The following is a 20606-nucleotide window of genomic DNA, read 5'->3' as shown; positions in this document are numbered from 1 at the left end:
CTGCATTTATGCTATCAGGAAATATATATATGAAGGCCGACAGATTAATTCCCACACAAGATTTGCTAAAATGACAATGTTTCACCTGTTAAATTTCGTAATCCTAAATATTCATTCTTATGTTAAAATTTATCGTTAGAGTTGAGGGTATTTACATAAAAATATTTTTAAAAAACTCAAATTTATCATATTTCTCCTCATTTAATTTAAAAATTTAACAATTTTGTCACTCGTTTGAAAAGTAACTATTTCATCTTTAAGATTTTTTCTTCTCCTCTTCAGTGATTACTTTCCTTCTGGTCGTTGACGTTTTCTCTCGCTCTTGGTCTCTCTCATTGCCCTCCCCTGTCGTTTTCATTAGAGATGAAAATGACGAATCGTCTTCATCTCTGACAAAGACGACCAAGGAGAGAGAGAGCGAGAAGAAGAGAGAAGCAAGGAGGGGGAGAGAATGCTATTGGAAATGGCAAAGTTTGCTTGAAAATGAACCCCAAGGGGGAAAATGATTACTTTGCAAACTTTAGGTTGGAGAAATTGTTAGATTTTTAATCTAAGTAGGGAAATATGATTTTTTTTGTTTTTTAAATATTTTTAGTTAAATAACAATTTTATCCTTAACATAAACGGTGAATTTTAACGAAAAGGTGGGCTCACCATCACCCCAAACCTCACCAACAAATATGTGTATATATTTATGTATCTATAATAAGTACACATAGTTTCATTGATATATATATACACACATTTCATGCCTCCTTTGAATTCAGAGGGGAAACACAATTATAATTAGAAATCTTATGGTATGATTAAAAACGAAAAAAAGAAAACGCAGTTCATATGTATATTAAGGTGCAAGACCTTATATATAAGTAAAATAGATGGAAACCTCCTATTAATTGTAGATATGTTTTATCCGTTAAAAAAATTTATAATTTGTACGCACATTAATTATAAGTTTAGTTTAATAAATCAGATTTAATAATCTAATAATAATTTATAAATTAATTTAATGATGAATAAAAATAAATTTAATATGCTTAAAAGTGATTATTTAAGTAGACAATATTAGAATAAACTTCAAAGTTTATTAGATCTTTGACAGGCCTGATAACCTATTATATATATGTTAGGTCTCTTTTCCGAAATTTATATAATATATCTTTATGACTTTATATATGAAAATATGTAATTTAAAAGAGATTTTAGGAATGGAAAACCGATTACTTCGGTGTAGGTAATCCTAATAGCCTTTTGAATTCAGAATTTATGGTGTTGCAAATATTCTTATAACCGTAAGATTTTCAATTCAGTAATCTATACTTTATACGTAAATCCTATGGAATTAGGTCAATGTTTTCATTCCGTTCATGTATATTAAATTTATGGTTATTCAGTTCTAGTTATCTCAGGATTCTATTGAGGCATCAGCCGCATCAAAAAATTACAAAACTTTTCATGCCAGCAATTGCATGAAAAATCTACGTGTGACGTTCAGTCACAACCACCAAATCCTCACCCTGAACGCCCAATCTAACACGCTATCACCATGCAAACCCCTAACTCTCCTATAAATTCCCCTTCACCACCACTCCAAATCCCAGCAACAACCCACAAAAGCATCATCATCGAACACATGCAGCAAGAAATGGCAAAGCTCTCTCTCCTTCTAGCTTCCTTCGCCCTCTTCCTCCTCGTGGCCAATGCCTCTATCTACCGCGCCACAATCGAGATCGATGAAGAAAACTCCAGCCGCCACCACCACCACCAAAGCTGCCAAGAACAAATCCAAAGGCAGCAGCAGCTCAGGCAGTGCCAACAGCACTTGAGGCAGGAGGTCCAAGGCCAACAATCCTGGGACCTCCGTGGCATAATCAACCCACAACAACAACAACACCACCTTCGCCAATGCTGCCAGCAGTTGCAGGAGTTGGACAACCGATGCCGATGCCAGGGATTGGAGCAGGTCGTGAGGCAGCAGCTGCAGCAGGGACAACTGAGAGGTGAGGAGATTAGAGAGGCCATGGAAATCGCCAGTGAGATTCCTCGCAGGTGCAACATTCAACCCAGGCAAGGGTGCGACCTCAATTCACCCTACCAATTATCTTCTTAGAGGAGAAGCTTGAAACAAAAGAATACCAAAGTTCACTTAGTGCTTCGGCATTTTGGATGCAGAGGAGGGTGACTAATTTCTAGTAGAAAAATAAAGCACATTGTCGTGTGTGTTTGTGTGAGCGTCTTTGTTGTTTAGAGGCTATGGAAATCGAAGTTTCTTAATCTATAAGGGTTTCTAGTTATGGTCTTTATATATTTCCCCCTCATGCATCGTTTAAAGTATTACATAATTTTCTTGATCATACTTACTAATCAGCCATCCAATATATATATATATATATTATGCCCATGGATCTTTTCCGGAAGTACCCTTAAAAGAAGACCCTTCAGTCATATCGGATTAAGAAGATGGGAAAGCATTTTTCTCTCTATAAGAACAACCATTTTGGATTTTGATGATGTGAAAGCATTGCCTCCAAAGAGTTGCATGCGTGGTAATGAAGGGGTTTAATGCATGAGAGAATGTAAGTTTAAATTCTCTTTGATGACATTTTACTGTACCCGTTCAATCTCAGAAGCCAGTTTGATTAGGATGAAATTCTCTCATATAAAAAAAGAGTCAACTTGGGTGGAATTTCTCATTTCCAAAAAAAATAAATGTGAAAAAAAAAAGTTTATTTATAAATTAATCAATTTCTAAGAAAAAAAACTAATTTATTAATTAATAATATAAAATTTAAAGGTTTGTTTTATATGACTCAAAGGTAGTCGATCAGTTGAGAAATTGCAGGAGATCTCATCAGAGAAAACAAAAGTAGTTATGGCAACATGCGTGTCACCAGCCTGCGGCTGCCCTGTACTTCTAGGTATTTGGTATATGCAGCGATTACACGACGCAACCCACCTAATATTGCATTTTGAAGATGGAAGATGGACAGAAGAAAGGAAGTAATTTTGAGTTTGTATGGTAGCTGGCAGCCATTGCGTGACAGTGATCCACCTGCAGAATAAATTCTATCACTAAAACTTGCAGGGCCACCCCATGGAAACCTCCCCCATCTCTTCTTCCATGTAGCGACCTTACATGCAAAACTCATAATCTCACCTGAAGAAGTAGTTTAAATGATAAAAGATAATATTTCATATATAAGAAAGTATAGGTTCAAGTATCCTCTGATAATATATCATGATCAAATTCTTGACTTATCTTATTTAATAGTTATGCGATCAGTTATTAGACCTAAAATTTATCTTATTAGGTGTGGTTAGTTCAACTCTGAAAGAATGATCTCATTCAGATGAGGTTTCTCATTAAAAAAAAAAAAAAGTAGAATCTTATATTTAATTTACTTCTTTTTTGTTGTTTACTTTCACTAAACAACAACTAGGGTCAAATTCAAACCAAGTTTGTTTGAATTCTAGTTAGAGTTCGATTAGAACAAGTTCAATTTAGGTGAGTTTAAACTTAAAATTGAGTTTGAAAATTAAATATTTTCAAGTTTTAGAAGTATTTGACTTGTCAAAGTTTGCGAGCTTAAAAAATTTTGATATGAATTGACTAAAACGATATTATTTTAATCAATAAATAATTGAAATGGCATCGTTTCAATTATTTTTGCTTAATTACATTATTAAACTAAACTCAAAGCTTAATTTAAACTAAAACTTAAATCAAACTTAAGTTGTACTCCTCGTAAATAAGTTAAACTTAAACACTTTTAAAGTGAGTTCGAGTTTAAGTGCATTCAAGTCGAGCAGGGCTTGGCTTAACCCGAATTCCAACCTTGACAACAACAGCTGATGTCACGCGAACAATATTTCTCATGTTTATGATCAATGTTTAGCAGACTGCATTAAAGATATCTCTTAAATCCAATTTGAAAGGCATTATGACTGATGTGATTAATGATATTCTGTTGTATGTGGATTCTGTATTCATATTAATATGTTGTCGGTATCTACATTGTGGTTTCAAATTCCATATGCGGTGATAGCATAAATATGCATGCAGCCATCAGACAGCCGCACAAGGCCATGTGATTTGCCCCCACAAGCAAACGAAAGTGTTAAAACCTTCAAAACCTTACGAGAGCAGAGTGTTATACAACTGGCAGCATCTGAATGAAATTTCAACGTGTAAGCATCCACACTCCACCGTCAGTTGATCCACAACCAGATCATAGATGAACGAAAACCACATTACTTGGCTTCAAATAAGCTTGCCTACCTCTTACCACGTCACTGCCACATGTTGTTGCTTCATCAAAAATAACATCTCTACTTACCACCAATCTTCTTGTTTGAGGATTATACAACTTTTAGGCTTTGGATTTCTCACTATATCTCATGAACACATTTTTTTTTCAATGCTCATCAAGCTTCCTTTGTCTTCTGGTAGAGAACTCCCCACTAGGTAAGCCAATTTTCCATGCTCATCAAGCTTCATTTGTCTTCCGGTAGAGAACTCCTCACTTGGTAAGTCAGAGTTTCATAAGCAAGATAGATATTTAAACCAAAACTTTTTCTTGAAAGTTTTAGTGTTCCATCAATTTTGCTAAGTCCCATAGCTATTTTACTAGTTGGGTTTTTTACTAATTTTTAGGATTAGTTTGTTTCATTTTGTCCAATAAAGTGCATCTAACTCTCTTATAAAAGGGTGATGTAGTTAAGTGAAATGAATATAAGAGATAACAGTGTTCTTTCTCTGTATGGTCATATCTGATTTAGTGTATTCTAGCATGTTTCAGACTTAAATTTTTTGTCAACACCAAAGGAACCAGAGGCGGCATCAGAGCTTCAAGCTTCCTTTGTCTTCTGGTAGAGAACTCTGCACTAGGGAAGTCAATTTTCCATGCTCAGCTTCATTTGTCTTCTGGTAGAGAACTTCACACTGGGTAAGTCAGAGTTCTATAAGCAAGATAGATATTTGAATCAAAACCTCCTCTTTGAAAGTTTTAGTACTTTATCAATTTTACTAACTCCTATGATCATTTGTTTTTTGTTAATTTTTAGGATTAGTTCCAGTATGTTTCAAACTTAAATTTTTTGTGAACACCAAAGGAACCGAGGGCGGTATCAGAGCTTCACTATGATCTAAAAAATCATGGCTTCTAACCTAGTGCAACTCCATGTACTTATGCTAACTAAAGACAACTATAGAAAATGGTGCATTCAATTCAAGGCATTATTCGGCTTACAGGACCTATGGGATATTGTTGACATTTGTTATATGGATCCTACTCCAGAAGAAGAAGAGGCTTATATTCCAGAACAGAAGAATACTTTCAAGGACGAACATTGTTGAAGAATTCAACAATATCGAACACGAACCAACACTTTTGTTCGTTCATAATGCATCAAAGTTGACAGTTGTTGGAAGAAAGGAAGTCTTCGTTTGGGAGATGACAGTTTCTAGAACACATAATGCATCTATGTGTGGTACCTAGACACAGATGCAAGTAACCACATGTGTACCAGAAGAAAGGAAGTCTTCGTTGTCTTTAGTACATACTGATTTCTTTATGGTTAAAAAAAATTATGTTTGAAACAAAACAGGATACTCTTGGAAAAGAATTGTATGTGTATTCATAATTATCAATATCTTGTAATACAACATGATATGATACAAAAAGAAAACGATACGTATCATGAGATAGATCAAATTAATATGAAACAGTAGACATATTGTATAATACAATATATTTTATTAACACGAATCGATATATTTAAAAATAAAAGATAATGTAATATGTATGTATATGAGAAATTTTAAAATTTTGAAAGTATTTATAATATTTTTTTTAAAATAACGATATATCAGTTATAATTTTTTATTATTTTAAAATTGTATCATATGATATGATACTATACAAAAAATTAGAATTTTGATATATAATTTAACTATTATGAGCATATTATTAGGATAAAATGAAACAAATTAATCCTCAAAACTAGCTAATATAAAACATATTAGAGTTGGTCAAGCCTACAACTACTCTTCAATTGTCACATATACTTGTTGAGGAGTAGGTTACAAAGTTATTTCTAACGCACGCTGAAAAATTTTTTACAGCATAATTAATCAAAATAATCATTTTTCATGGAGTCTATACAAAAAAAAACTTTAACTCAACAGCTCTATCTTTATGGTCAATAGATTAGGGTTAACCGAAATTATCTTTTATATAAAATTTGTCTTTGTGTAAGTTTGAACCCTTTATACACACCGCATCTTTGCCTAAGTTTAACCCATTATACACAGATAAAGGGGAATGTTTGTGAATTTTTCATCTTCATTTTGCATTGAATATTAAGATGTCATAGATATACGATTGATTGAAGTTAATCGATTCTCTAAGTCGTTTATAAAACAGAGTGAATTGACTGTGTTACTGTTAAGTTGGTTGATGCTATTCAAAAGAGTAAAGGTGAAATTGGGGCTGAAGTCAGGGATTTTTTATTTATTTTAATGAAATTTCCACCATTCTTGTTTCAGATCCAGTACTCCGAATTTACCACATAAATATTTCCGGTTTTTATAATGAAATGAGCCTGCACGTAATCACTCAGTGAAAGCAAACAAATACATATGGCACTCAAGTCAGATTAAACCCCCCAAGGATATATAATAAACGACACTATAGGTATTTATTTAAGATGGTTGTGTTCTTAGAACTGATTACATGATCTAAACAAGACCAATATAACAGTATCTAAGAAACACTGTGCGACAATTATAGAACTTAAAAAACTTCAAAAAGAGTTTTGACAACTTATTTAAGACATAAACCATTGGCCTGCAGCCAGACCATGCCACAAACATAACCACGGATTCAAAATGACAAAGGCAGAACAAACAGATTCACATAAGCAAGCACATGACCAAACTCAGAAACCCCCCCTGAGACGGAGCACAAGATGCAGGGTGGACTCCTTCTGAATGTTGTAATCAGCAAGGGTCCTTCCATCCTCCAGCTGCTTTCCAGCAAAAATCAACCTCTGCTGGTCGGGTGGGATCCCCTCCTTATCCTGGATCTTAGCCTTGACATTGTCAATGGTATCTGAACTCTCAACCTCCAAAGTTATAGTCTTTCCAGTGAGGGTCTTAACAAATATCTGCATTCCACCACGGAGTCGAAGGACCAAGTGAAGTGTGGATTCCTTCTGGATATTGTAGTCTGCAAGTGTCCTCCCATCTTCAAGCTGCTTACCAGCGAAAATAAGCCTCTGCTGATCTGGTGGGATGCCCTCTTTATCCTGGATTTTCGCTTTCACATTGTCAATGGTGTCAGAACTCTCAACCTCCAGAGTAATGGTTTTCCCAGTAAGTGTCTTCACGAAGATCTGCATACCACCTCGGAGCCGAAGAACCAAGTGGAGGGTTGACTCCTTTTGGATGTTGTAGTCAGCAAGTGTACGACCATCCTCAAGTTGTTTACCGGCAAAGATCAGCCTCTGCTGGTCTGGTGGGATGCCCTCCTTGTCCTGTATCTTGGCCTTAACATTGTCGATGGTGTCAGAGCTCTCAACCTCCAAGGTAATGGTCTTTCCAGTAAGTGTTTTCACAAAGATCTGCATACCACCCCTGAGACGAAGGACCAAGTGAAGGGTGGACTCCTTTTGAATGTTATAGTCAGCAAGTGTGCGTCCATCCTCAAGCTGTTTGCCAGCAAAGATAAGCCTTTGCTGGTCTGGTGGGATTCCTTCCTTGTCCTGAATTTTGGCTTTCACATTGTCAATGGTGTCAGAGCTTTCCACCTCCAGGGTGATTGTCTTTCCAGTTAGGGTTTTCACGAAGATCTGCATACCACCCCTGAGACGAAGGACCAGGTGAAGGGTGGATTCCTTCTGAATGTTATAGTCAGCAAGAGTGCGTCCGTCCTCAAGTTGCTTGCCGGCAAAGATGAGCCTTTGCTGGTCTGGGGGGATCCCTTCCTTGTCCTGAATTTTGGCTTTGACATTGTCGATGGTATCAGAGCTTTCCACCTCAAGCGTGATTGTCTTTCCAGTAAGGGTTTTTACAAAGATCTGCATTCCACCCCTGAGACGAAGGACCAAGTGAAGGGTCGACTCTTTCTGGATGTTATAATCGGCAAGGGTACGCCCATCCTCAAGTTGTTTTCCAGCAAAGATAAGCCTTTGCTGGTCTGGGGGAATCCCTTCCTTGTCCTGAATCTTGGCCTTGACATTGTCAATAGTGTCAGAGCTTTCAACCTCTAGGGTGATTGTCTTTCCAGTGAGAGTTTTGACAAAGATTTGCATCTACGGATAAAACAAACACTAAATAAGAATACAATAACACAGAAAAAGAGAAGCAACAACGTAAATCACCTTATGTATTCTTCATAAAACAATTAGGTAATCATAAGCATGTATACAATCTCAAAGAATATATTAGCCATACAGAGGAAAGCTTTAGATCTAGAATTGATTATACTTGACAAACAATTAACAAAGGAAATAATCTCTAAGGAAGCATAAAAAGTAATTGAGATTTTCGGTAATAACAGACTCAATCATACAAATTCAGAGTTAACAAACAGAAACCCATTAAACATCAACAAGATTGATCCTTTTCCCAAAATAGACATTAAGACACCAACAAGCAAACCCTAAAACGTAATATAAAAGATCTAAACAACAGATCACCAGTAACAATCACAGATCAACAATTTAAAAAAAAAAAAGGATCAGCAAGAACAAAACCAGAACCCTAATTCACGAAATTAAAAGATATCTATGCCTATTTACAATTAACAAGCCTATTATCTCTAATATTATTATTAAAAATAAGAAAGAAAATACAGGAAATTACCTTGACAGAAATTTAACGAAGGCTTCTATGTAGCTATAGGAGATGATTTTCCAAGAATTGGCGAAGAAGAAAGGCTCGGGGTAGCCCGATTTATAGCGATACTTGATGATCGAAATGACAAAACTACCCAAATATCCCTCCAACCAATGGTGGCCACGTGTTTCAATTCGCTGATGCCTTTGTTGGCCCATACGCCAAGTATAGCCGCTTTTGATGAAAACGTCAGGCGGATATTTTGGCAGCTCTTAAAAGCGATATATAGTCACGCTCGTTTAGCACGAGTGTAACCACGCGACACATAAAAGGTATAAAAATATAATTTTTTTAAATCATATGTTGACCAAAATGACAAAACTGCCCAGTTTTGCGGTAGCTTCTCCCCAGTTTTTGAGGTGCCGTATTATCCCCTTTAAGCTTTTATCGTTGTATGAACTTTAATAAGCCTTGAAGAGTACACTCTTTTTTGTGGTTGTTGTTGTGTGAACAGAAGTTTTTAGTTTGCTGCACTTGTCCATTGGAAAATGTGAGCTTAAGTTGTTTTTGGACTCTTCTTCTAAACGCTTGTTCTATGGTAAATATATTTTTTTACTTAAAACAAAATTACATTAATAATTTTCATGTTTTATAAATTTAGAATATTTATTTTAAAATATTTTTAAAACCTCAAATAAGTTATGTGTCAAAACTCCTTTTTGGTAAAATTTACGAATTCGATATCTATAAAATGATTATCTGTCATAATACAAAAATTCATACGATTAGTGATTAGATATATCATCTATATGCTAGTTGACTCAAGATATGGATACAAAATTTCACATTTATAAAACAACTGAAAAGGTATCAATTAATAGTGTTTCCTTAATCTACTTAATATATAGTAGCGATTTCTTATTATCATAAAACAATTTCTAATTAGGGCACAATTATTCTTCTATCCTCTTGGGAAAACATAATCTAAGATTTATGATATTATGGGTTTTGTATTCAGTTACACATGTAACCTTAACTTATTCTTTTGTAAATTAAAGATTGTAACAAGGTTTAAAGGCATCTATAATATTTTTTATGATAACCATGTTAGAATTTATTTTGATAAGCGAGGATGACAATTCAACCCTCTAAACTAAGTTCCTGCCCCATCCATCCCTAAATGAAAAGAGATTCTTTAATAAAAACGATGATAAGAATAGCTAAAATCCTAGTAATTGAGGATGAAAATATATATATTCTCATATTATCTCTTCTTGACTCATTATTTTCTGGATTTATCACTTTTCTTATGTATTTTAACACTTAAAAACTAAATTACCCTTAAAAAAATTTAAATTATTATAAACATGTTCTGTTATTTAATACATATTTCATTGTTTTTCTTAGGGGGAATAGGGAGAGGAATCTTCCCCTAACGGGTGAGGAAGCAAAAGGGAGGAAAAAATTTCCAAGAGGTAAGGGATGTGAAATCTCCATTATCTCTATATCAGGATTTGAACAAATCTCGCCTATAGGAATTATGATGGGAATTAAGGTGTTAAATCCTACCCTGCTACGTTGTCATCCATATTAATGAATCAATAATATAATTGTGAATATAGAGTAAGTTATAGTTGAATCTTGTAAAAATCTTTCAACTATTAATAATTTTGATGGAGATTTTTCACCTACGATATAAAATTTTAATTATTTTACAATAAAATATAATTTTATACTACCTTTAGTGCATACCTTAAGGATGCAAATAACTAAATATATTAACAAAACATTCCATGAAGATTTTATGCGTAACTGTATTTGTAGTATCTCAACCTTCAAGGGTGTGTTGGGAATTTCAACTGAGATAACCAGGGAATATGAAGCCACGCCCTCACGCAAAGGAAAAGCGAATGGGTTTGTTTTTCTTGTGATTAGAGAATGGAGTGGATGGGTTGGTGGCCGTTACTTCTGCCGTTGGAATTTCTCTGACGGAGTTAGCTACACGTCACCATCACTTTTATGATAAAGTAAACAAAAAAGAAATCATATTAAAATCCGCAAGATTTTTGCCTTTTTGTTTTCAAATGAAAATTCAATTTTATAAATCTAGGCAACATTATTGGTTGCTTTCAGCCTTTATTTGGAATCCAAGGACTGGCCTTAAAAAAAAAAAAGAATTGCCCAAAAAGTAAGAAATTCTTCCTCGATTTTATCTTGAAAAATTATTACCCTTTTATAAAATTAGTTAATTGAATTAATAATTAATTTATAAAATTATAATTATAATACTAATATATGAAGACAATCAAATTTTACATTGAATTATAAAATTACATAATTTTTATATTTTAAAAATTATAATTTATTTTTAAATATACGAAGATATATTATTAACGTCCCTATTTATAAGTAGTAAGAAAAAATGGGTAAAGATGAAAGCGAAGCAAAAGAAATGGGCTCTTAATAACTTGATTATTCAAATGATTTAATTTTAACTTTTATTAATATATTATAATTTTAAAAAATAAAATAGTAATTTTATTCTATAATACTGTTTTAATTTGATTTTAGATGATTAAGTATTATTGGCCAAAGAACTATTTTACACTCAAGTTTTAACATAAAGATAAATATACACCTATATTAGATTAAAAGCCCAAACATTTACTCATGATCCTTCACGTTCATGACAGCTTTGTTGTTGCATCGTTGTTTGGGATGCTAGAGGATGCACCAGTAAATGAGAGGTTGGTCGGAAAATGATCATTCGGGAATGGAGGAGAATAAATGAAACTCTATGGGTGATATGTTAACTTTTTAAACTTTGAAAATAGAGATGAAGTGTTAATTTTTAAAACCTGAGGATGAATGATGTTAACTTAAAAAATTTTAGGGTTCAGTGGTAACAATTATACTTTTACTTGAAAATTTTAACAAAAGTTAGTCTGTAAATAAGTATTTAAATTTTTTATCTAATACAAATGCGTATTTGTCTTTATATTAAAACTTCGGTAAGAAACAGTTTTTGGTCTAATATTATTTATACGAACTAAAGGTAGAAAAGTGTCTTAACATCAAATCTTAAGTGGGAAAATGTTATTCACTCTTACTGAATTCATGTGTGCAATATGGAAAATTTCTATTTAAGATCAAATTGGTAAATAAATAAGGATAATTGATATCATAGTTGAAGTTCTTTGTTTCTCATTTCTATTAAATTTATGTGTGATTATTTAACCTATATTTTATGAAAAAAAAAAAAATTGATCTATTGACAATAAATTTTATATATTTGTTAACAATTTTCATTAAATAAGAAATATATATTAATGGGGTTATAGGCTAGCTTGAGTGGGAAAGAGAAAGAACCTTTTGTGAAAGATTGGAATAACTTGTTACTCGTATTGAGAAATCTTAGATTTATTAATTTGGGTTTGAATAGTGAAAGCATATAAAGCGAAATCTAACGGACCTGATACAATGAATATAGGTTAAATCATCATGTCTCAAGGTTTGCTTGTCCAACGAAGTTGGATAAGGTTTCCCAATTATTAAAAAAAAAAACTAATAAAGTATTAGAATTTCTAAAAAGAAAGTATAGGTTCAACTCTCTATTATACTTGTGAAACTTTGACTTACTTGGTGTATAGAGTTCTCCAATTATAAAATAAAAAACTAATGAAATATTAGAATTTCTAGAGAAAAAGTTTGGATTCAAGCCTTTACTACGCTTGTGAAACTTTAACTTATTTAATGTAGTGATTATAGGTTTAATCACTATATTACGAGTTTATCTGTCCAATCAATATGGTCCATGGTTATAATCTCTCTCTCTCTCTCTCTCTCTCTCTATATATATATATATATATTTATTTATTTATTTATTTATTTAAAACATTTTATTTAGAGTTTATCTATTAATTACCAATTAAATTATCACCAAATATTTTAATTTTTACTTATGGATGACAACTGGGAGAGATAAGGAGGGGATCTCAATCCTTGTCCTCGTTTCCATATGGGATATCAATCCCTGTCGTCGGCCAATCCTCGTTACGAGGATGAAAATTATTCTTCATCCTCTTTCTACAAAGAAAAATCTTCTCCTCGTACCCGCAAAAAAAAAAACTTTTTTATATTTTATAAACACAATATAAATATATTAAATAACAAAATTAAATAAAATTAAAATTAATTCACTATTTCAAATATCACAAGTATAATATATTAACTACTTTAATATATACAACAAAAATTTAAATAAATTTGAAAAACATAAATAATTTAAACTATAAAAATATATTAATATTTTAAATAAATATATTAATACAAAGAAACGAGAATGGGGTTAGGGAGGGAAAGGGACAGGGTTGGGAGGAGACACATGTATCCCCATTCTCGGCTCTTCTCTGATTGCGAGAATTTTTTTATCTCTATCTCCGTTCTCGTCTCATTTCTCGTTTCTATCAAAAAATTTTCTTCTTGCTAAAGTTGGGGAGGGTCAGGACCCTAAAATGGGTTCAAATTGTCATCCCTATTTTTGCTCACCATCTCTTTCGTTTATTGAATTCAATTCGGAGTAGCTCTTGGAAGGAGAAGAAAGCAAGGAACGACAAGTCGTTTAAGCTCCACTATCTCATTTGTACGCTGTTTCACTTCACTTGATTTTGTTCCTTTAATGTCATTTTACTTTAATTTAAAGCATAAAATGAGAAGGAAATCTCAGTTTTCACTTTAGATCCACCATGGCGCCTGTCGGTCCAAGATCCGGTGATGCAATCTTCGCCAACATGGAACGCGTGGTAACCGTTTGATTTAATTACTCTATAGTCTCTATAATTTGATTTGTGATATTGCATTTGTTGAATGATTTGTTCCTATTCGGAATTCCTTTTCTGTAGAATGCTGAGCTTTTTACGCTAACTTATGGCGCGACTGTGCGTCAGTTACTCACGGATCTGGAAGAGGTTGAAGAAGTTAACAAACAGCTTGATCAAATGTAGGATTTTCGATTTACCTTTATATTTACCTCGTTTTTCGCAGTTTACTGTAAAAGCCGAAATGCTAAACCCTAAACTGTAGATCAAAACTTGGTAAATGTTTTAATTGATGTGTCTTACTAGGTGGAGATCTCAATATAGTTTTATCTGAAATTCAATTTAGAATTAAGCTAAACCGTCTTATATCACTGACGGGCCTAAGTGCTTATGTTGTAGTGTCTGATGGAACTGCTAGGGTTAGATGATTGTACATGTGATGTTTGGTCCATGTTCATTTGAACTTGATTGCTTTGCAGGGGCTACAATATTGGAATTCGATTAATTGACGAGTTTCTTGCAAAATCTAATATCTCTAGATGCGTTGATTTTAAGGAGACTGCTGAAGTGATTGCAAAGGTATATATAATAACTAGGTTGGATATAACATCTACATTAGTTTTGTATCTTCCAGAATTTGTCAATGTCCTTACTACTTACCAATATTGCTCATATATGGCAGTGTTTTAATATAATTTTTCTTTCCATTTCATACTAATTTATTATTACTGCTAACATTCTGTGTCGTCTCAAGACTAATGAAAGGTGGATACACAAAGTCTGTTTGTGGAGAGTGAATTATGTGTACTGATCTGTGTCTGTCTTGATGCATGCATTATTATGCTTCATCGATTCACAGTGGCCTGACATAAACATCTCTTATGAGCTTCACTTTAACTTGGTTAAATATGAACCCTGTAATTACAAGTGAGGTTTATTCTTTTAAAATCTACGGTAGCTTCAATTTTTTTGTGCTCTGCTTGATGCTGGGTAGTTGCTGATTTACGTTTCAGGTCAACTTGTTTATTCTGCACTCTTCTTGTAAGCACAAAGCAATTGTAACCACAATTAGATCCCGGAACGTTGGACTGTTGTAGCTAAAATTATTACTGCTAGTGAGTATGCCTTAAGATAAAGGATGCATCTCCATACGATATATTAAATAGTTACACAACCTGTAAATATTGTTGAAACTTATTTGACTGGGTCCACTTTATTAAATTAAATGAGTCATGTTTGCATGGTTGCTGTTGATGTACTTTCTCAATTTCCTCTCCTAAGCATAAACTAGGCTCTTTTTATGGCCTGATAATACTTCTGTACAGGTGGGTTTCAAAATGTTCTTAGGGGTTACTGCATCAGTGACCAACTGGGATGCTGATGGGACATGTTGCAGTATAATTTTGGAAGATAATCCCCTGGTGGATTTTGTTGAGCTTCCTGATACCTTTCAAGGTCTTTACTATTGCAATATATTGAGTGGAGTCATTAGAGGAGCACTGGAGATGGTGAGTGCCACTTCTTCTTTGCACAAACTTTGATGCCCTTCCTTTTTATGGGATTTCTTTGATCGCAATATTTTCTATTGCTGCACTATAATATATAGTCTTTCAGTCTCTTATATGCCACCTACACTTAATATTTGTTGCTGTGAAGAGTTAAGACTTCACTGATCTCTGAAAGAGCTAGTTCAATGGTGGAGGTTATCATATAAAGTTAATTGCACTGCTAGGCACTTGCAATTGTGTATATTTTTTGTTATATGCTAAGCAAGATGTTGCTAGTGGGTGAATCCAACATGTCTGGGTATGACTTATTAGGAAATGCAAGGTCATCTGTTTTCAAAAGATCTTGTTTTAAACTTATCTATCATGAATTCATGATAGTGAATGTTAGCGACTTCTTAATCTGTTATATTACTTTCTTTTCTATGCCAGTGGCATTTCTTTCCTATGATCTTGCCCCTGTATGTTAAAATTGAGATGAAGAAACTGGATATATGTGTTTCGCGGTAAACTTTACCCTGCCTAGCTGCCATATGGCAAGTATTTGGTGAGCATGCAGTATCCTAGCAACTTGGCACACCACGGTGAGCTAGTAGACAATTCACATCAATGATGTGTAGATAACTTATGTCACCTAAATTTAAATAGCCGCACAAAGTGAATACTTGGGTTCCTACCTTTGTGTGATGGGAAGGATGTATCTCTTTCGGAAAGAGGAAATTTAAGTTATTAGATCATGGTCATGCATCCCCCGTCAGGTAAAGCATTCAAATTGTTGGAGTAGGCAACTAAATATAATCATCACTTTGTTGACCAAGTGGATAGTGTCACATTTAATTCAAGATGATTTTGACGCTTTGGTGGCATATTAGATGCAAAGTGATTAAGCCAACTAGACAAGGTGCATTGCATTACATTTAAAGCAATGGTGCTATAGCCAACCATCTCTAACGTGTGTTGATTTTGACAATATACGTATCTCCTTAATCAAATGGACATGTAGACTAAAGAAAATCTTCAAGCACCACGTGCACCCGGATGACAGCAATGACTTCTCTACTTGAGCATAAAAAGCAAGAGAGGGGCTAGGCAAGGGTATCCTTTTGAATTTTCTGTCTTTTCTCTTTTGGTACAAAACTAATATTCTCTAAATTCTCTCCAAAATTCCTCTAAAATTCTCTGAGAAACACTCTTTATAATTGTTCCTAGTATATATATTATAAAAATGGGTAATAACATTACTATGAATGCTGGAAAAACTTCTCTTTATATTGTTGTTTGATTGTTTTGTGTTTCTTACATACATATATACACTCTCTTTTGCTATCTCATCACATTCACATGTAACGTCATTGGATAGTTTTGTTATTGTGTTGGTACAAATTCACTCATCAACAATGTGTTTGTTACTGTAATGACCTTTTGCTTTAAAATTACCTTTATTTTTCTACCTCTATTTTTGTGTCTCAATATCTTTCTTTAATAAAATATAGATCCTATGAAATAATCAATCTTTTTGATAAAAGAACGAGGCTTATTCGCATAGAATTGACTAGTGGAATGGTCCATATATGTTCAACTTATTGTGGTCTGAATTTTTACCTCACCAGGTGTCAATGAAGACTGAAGTCACTTGGATCCGCGATGTGCTTCGAGGGGACGATGCATTTGAGCTGCAGGTTAAACTCGTGAAGCAAGTTCCCGAGGAGTACCCTTACAAGGATGATGAGTAACCTACTTCCTTTGCACATGATTTCTAGACTGAATTTATTCATGTACTTCCACTTGAAGATAGCAATTTAGAAGCTTGTCTTCTTACAAACACTGTTATCTGAAACTCCGAATAGATTTTCTTTGCCCTAGATGTTTCTTTACAATCGTTTCATAGGAATCATGCTAAGCCAGCAAAGTACTAGACGTACTTGTTTTTTAAACTGACCGCACACACCCCACCACACACAGTGCAAATTGAACAAATGTTTTCTGTTTCAAAATTCGAGGGTACTTGGCCTTTTAAAAGAGACTTCTAAACAAAAATGGATTCTCTATAAAATTAGTGTGTAGAAATTATTATAATATTTGAAAATTTATTTAGAGAATTTATCTTATATTTTTAATAATATTTTATTTGATTAAATAAATAATAAAAAAATTTAATAATATTTTATTATCAATAATGATACTATAAATAATATATGAGATAATTAAATTGTTATTTTTATATTAAAATATTATTGAGATAATTTTGATTTTATTATCTTTATTAATATTTTTTATAACAAATAATACAATAAATATTTTAAAATTATTATATATAATAATATTTATACGATTAAGTAAAATAATATTTTAATTTTTAATATTTAATTAAATATAATAATTATATATATATCTTTTTATCATATATAATAATAATAATAATAATAATAATAATTTAAATTTTATAATTTTTTGAATTAATATTTTTTTGATAATATTTTATTTAAAATAAAATTATTTAAATCAAACTCTTAAATATTTATAGATAAAATTAATATAAAATGTTTGTTATTTTATTCATTTTATTAAAAATACACATATTTTTAATTTAAAAAAAATATAATTATAATAAAATTAATATTATTTTAATAATATTTTAATACGTACTATGTCTATGGAATTAAAATAATCTTTAAATAATTTTTAACCACATATTTTCGAGAAAAATGAGGAGATGGTAACAAAATTTTACAGAAACCCAGGTGCGTTCAGATTCAATGTATACAACCCAAATCAATCAAAGTGAGGTGGGAAAAGTGCAGCATAGCCTCTGAGTGGGGTTTTTGACAAATGACAGTGGAGCTATAGTCAAGGCCGGTGGCCAATGGAAGGTTACGAAAAAGTCAACAAAAGTGGCTTGGAGACCACAACAAAACTCAGAAGTCAGCTTCAATTCATTGGAAGACGAAGAACTTTGATAACAGCGCCCACAAATGATATGAACTTTCAAATCTAGTTAAAGTTTTCTGTTTTCCTCGATGACGTGTCGGCTATTGGTGTTTTGCCGGATGATGCGGCCTAGTAGTTGTATTACGCAAGTCAAAAGAGGTCAGATGAGTCCGTGACACAACCCAAGCACAGCAACGATGGGACATGACTTGCAAAGCCCTGTGGGCTGTGAGGTCCATGTAGAGGGCTTTAAGGTCTAGCTCATGGCCAGTTCTAGATATGTTAATTGGGCAGGTCAAACAGAGGTTCAGTTTGAAGCCCAAAATTCAGGTTTGGTTTGAAAGGGTCTACCATGATATTATAGTGTGCTGAGTCTTAGGGACCTTTTGAATTGGATTGTGAGCTTTAATATTAGGTTCATAAGCTGATCACTTTGGTCTGACCTGATCTGATATTGTTTAAAAAAATAAAAAAATTGAAAGAAGCAATACTTCTATGCAAAAGCCTTTCCCAGACTGGTTTTTTCTTTTAATTTTTAATTTTTAATTTTTCGATATAAATCAATTCAAATTTTTTTATTTTCAATGTTATTTATATATTCGTCGATCTCAATTCTTTTATTATATTCTTAAACTCATTTTCTCTCATTAACTCTATTTCAAAAATTGTCTTAATTTATAAATAATAATTTTTTGTGTTTATAATTTTATTTTCATTTCAATTTTATCATTATAAAATATTAAAAATGAATTCAGTGTTAAATTAATTCAGAAATTTAGATGTTGACGACAAGTAGATAAATTGTATGGTATATATGTTTTGTTTATATTTGTAATTATACAGTATGTAAATTAATTTGTTTATACTATGTTATAAACCTATAATATTTTTGTTCATGTAACTACAGTATTCCTTCGTCATAAGTGAGAGATTATAAATCAAATATTCGGGGTATTGTCTTCGGTTTTAATAATTGGAAATAATTAATATTTAAAAATTTTAATTGAAATTTTAAAAAAATTGTTTAAATAGGTCAATCTAATTAAGTCGGCCCTTGCTCAACCCTATATATAGGCCTTTAAAAATCCATGGGTCAATCCGATCTAAAGGCCCATTACTGTGTGGACCTAGGGCTCGGTTCGACCCATTAACATGTCTAGCCAATCTATTACAACTCATTAAAAAAATAAAAATAATTAACAAATAAAACATATAAATTTTTAATACGTAAAACCAACTTGTTAAAGCACATAGACCGATCTATTAAAAATCTATAGAGGTACAACCTAGAGGCCTATGAGCCAAGCTCTAAATCTTATCATATCGTAAGTTGGCATCATCGACAAAGACTCATTCTTTAGTGAGCCTTGGCACGACATGTCCCATGAACATGATACACAACACCAAATTCAGTTTGATACGGTCCATTGTCGTGTCCACTTATGAAGCAAATCAATTCAAAATTTCGAATGATACTCACAAGTTTTGTACATGAGTAATACTACATATACAAACAAATTATATAAATTTATTTGTATTAACTAAGACAGTAACATTTAATTAGGTGATTTGAAATATGAGAAAAAATAAACAGTTATATCATTTAATCATAAATTGTTAACTTAGTTTGTAAAAATAAATTTATACATTTTATTTATACACATAAATTTATGTATTGTACATTAATTGATGTGATATAATATCAATCATAAAGAATGAATTATATAAGTATTGTTTTAATCAATCTTCAAGGTCTAATTGGCCAAGACTTACCCACTTCATTATAGTTAGGTCAAAAGACTTATTCTCATGCAACGTTTAATTTATTGTCAAACTCCCGCTTATTCACTTTTGAAAATCTAAATATCCACCTATTAACTATTAACGTTAATAAAATTTATTAGTTTTAAGAATATAATTATCATTTAACTTGTAATATTAAAACAAAAAATTATCTTTTTTTCCCACTTAAATTTAAAAATTAGCAATTTTTCTTCCAACCTAAGTTTTGAAAAACTTAACTTTTCCCTAAAGATTTTTTTTTCCTTTCCTTATCTGACGAACATCTTTGTCTTCGACTGACCTCATTTTCCCACCCATCTTCTTCGTTGACTGTCTTTGTCGATGAACTCTTATCAAAGATGAATTGTCTCTCTCTTCATCGATTGTCTTCATTAACAAATAGACGAAGACAAGTGAATTACCCGAATTGTCTTTGTCTTTTATCAACGAAGATGAATCGATGAAGAGAGATACAATTCATGTTCATCATCATCCTGGGTTTTTCATCGGCTTATTTCCTTAGTTTTATGTTGGCTCAGTCCTAGGTTTTTTGTTGGTTATATTAGTTGATAAGATTGAACTGTTGTTTCTTGAATTTCTTCATCGATTAGAGATGAAAGGAGAATTCGTTGATATTCATTGTAAAAATGGTGGAAGACTGAGGTACAAGTATAATATTTATAAACTTTTGGGGGTGTTGTAAGATGAAAATTTTGAATAATATGAAACCCTAAG

The 20606-nt window shown here is 32.5% G+C and overlaps 3 protein-coding genes and 1 long non-coding RNA gene across 6 annotated transcripts; 3 read left to right on the top strand and 1 right to left on the bottom strand.

The window, feature by feature from the left end:
• The first annotated feature begins 1590 nt into the window (after nt 1–1590).
• LOC123201594 (2S albumin seed storage protein-like) lies at nt 1591–2303 on the top strand. The gene has a single exon (XM_044617169.1). The coding sequence runs from the start codon at nt 1634–1636 to the stop codon at nt 2108–2110; it is 477 nt and encodes a 158-aa protein (XP_044473104.1). The 5' UTR covers nt 1591–1633; the 3' UTR covers nt 2111–2303.
• Nucleotides 2304–4325: 2022 nt separating this feature from the next.
• LOC123201595 lies at nt 4326–5617 on the top strand. The gene is made up of 3 exons (XR_006498859.1): nt 4326–4527; nt 4800–4946; nt 5065–5617. It is a non-coding gene; the product is annotated as an uncharacterized LOC123201595 (long non-coding RNA).
• Nucleotides 5618–6675: 1058 nt separating this feature from the next.
• Nucleotides 6676–9022, bottom strand: LOC123201593 (polyubiquitin). Its single transcript, XM_044617168.1, has 2 exons — nt 8867–9022; nt 6676–8313 (listed from the first exon to the last, which is right to left on the bottom strand). Exon 2 carries the CDS (start codon nt 8311–8313, stop codon nt 6940–6942), a length of 1374 nt encoding a protein of 457 aa, XP_044473103.1. The 5' UTR covers nt 8867–9022; the 3' UTR covers nt 6676–6939.
• Nucleotides 9023–13344: 4322 nt separating this feature from the next.
• Nucleotides 13345–17023, top strand: LOC123201331 (trafficking protein particle complex subunit 3-like). 3 transcript variants are annotated; one of them, XM_044616782.1, is made up of 6 exons: nt 13345–13481; nt 13566–13641; nt 13741–13838; nt 14136–14235; nt 14982–15164; nt 16772–17023. In XM_044616782.1, the coding sequence occupies exons 2-6, from the start codon at nt 13585–13587 to the stop codon at nt 16892–16894; spliced, it is 561 nt and encodes a 186-aa protein (XP_044472717.1). In that variant the 5' UTR covers nt 13345–13481; nt 13566–13584; the 3' UTR covers nt 16895–17023. The 3 variants fall into 3 exon arrangements, with proteins under 3 accessions (XP_044472717.1, XP_044472718.1, XP_044472719.1); XM_044616783.1 differs by having other exon boundaries at nt 13349–13481; nt 13578–13641; XM_044616784.1 differs by lacking the exon at nt 13345–13481 and having other exon boundaries at nt 13488–13641.
• The last annotated feature ends 3583 nt before the right edge of the window (nt 17024–20606 follow it).

The sequence above is a fragment of the Mangifera indica genome, chromosome 18 (assembly GCF_011075055.1).
Source record: "Mangifera indica cultivar Alphonso chromosome 18, CATAS_Mindica_2.1, whole genome shotgun sequence".
NCBI classification, from domain to species: domain Eukaryota; kingdom Viridiplantae; phylum Streptophyta; class Magnoliopsida; order Sapindales; family Anacardiaceae; genus Mangifera; species Mangifera indica.
Note: the sequence above shows the minus strand (reverse complement) of the source record. Positions and strands in the feature narration are given on the sequence as shown.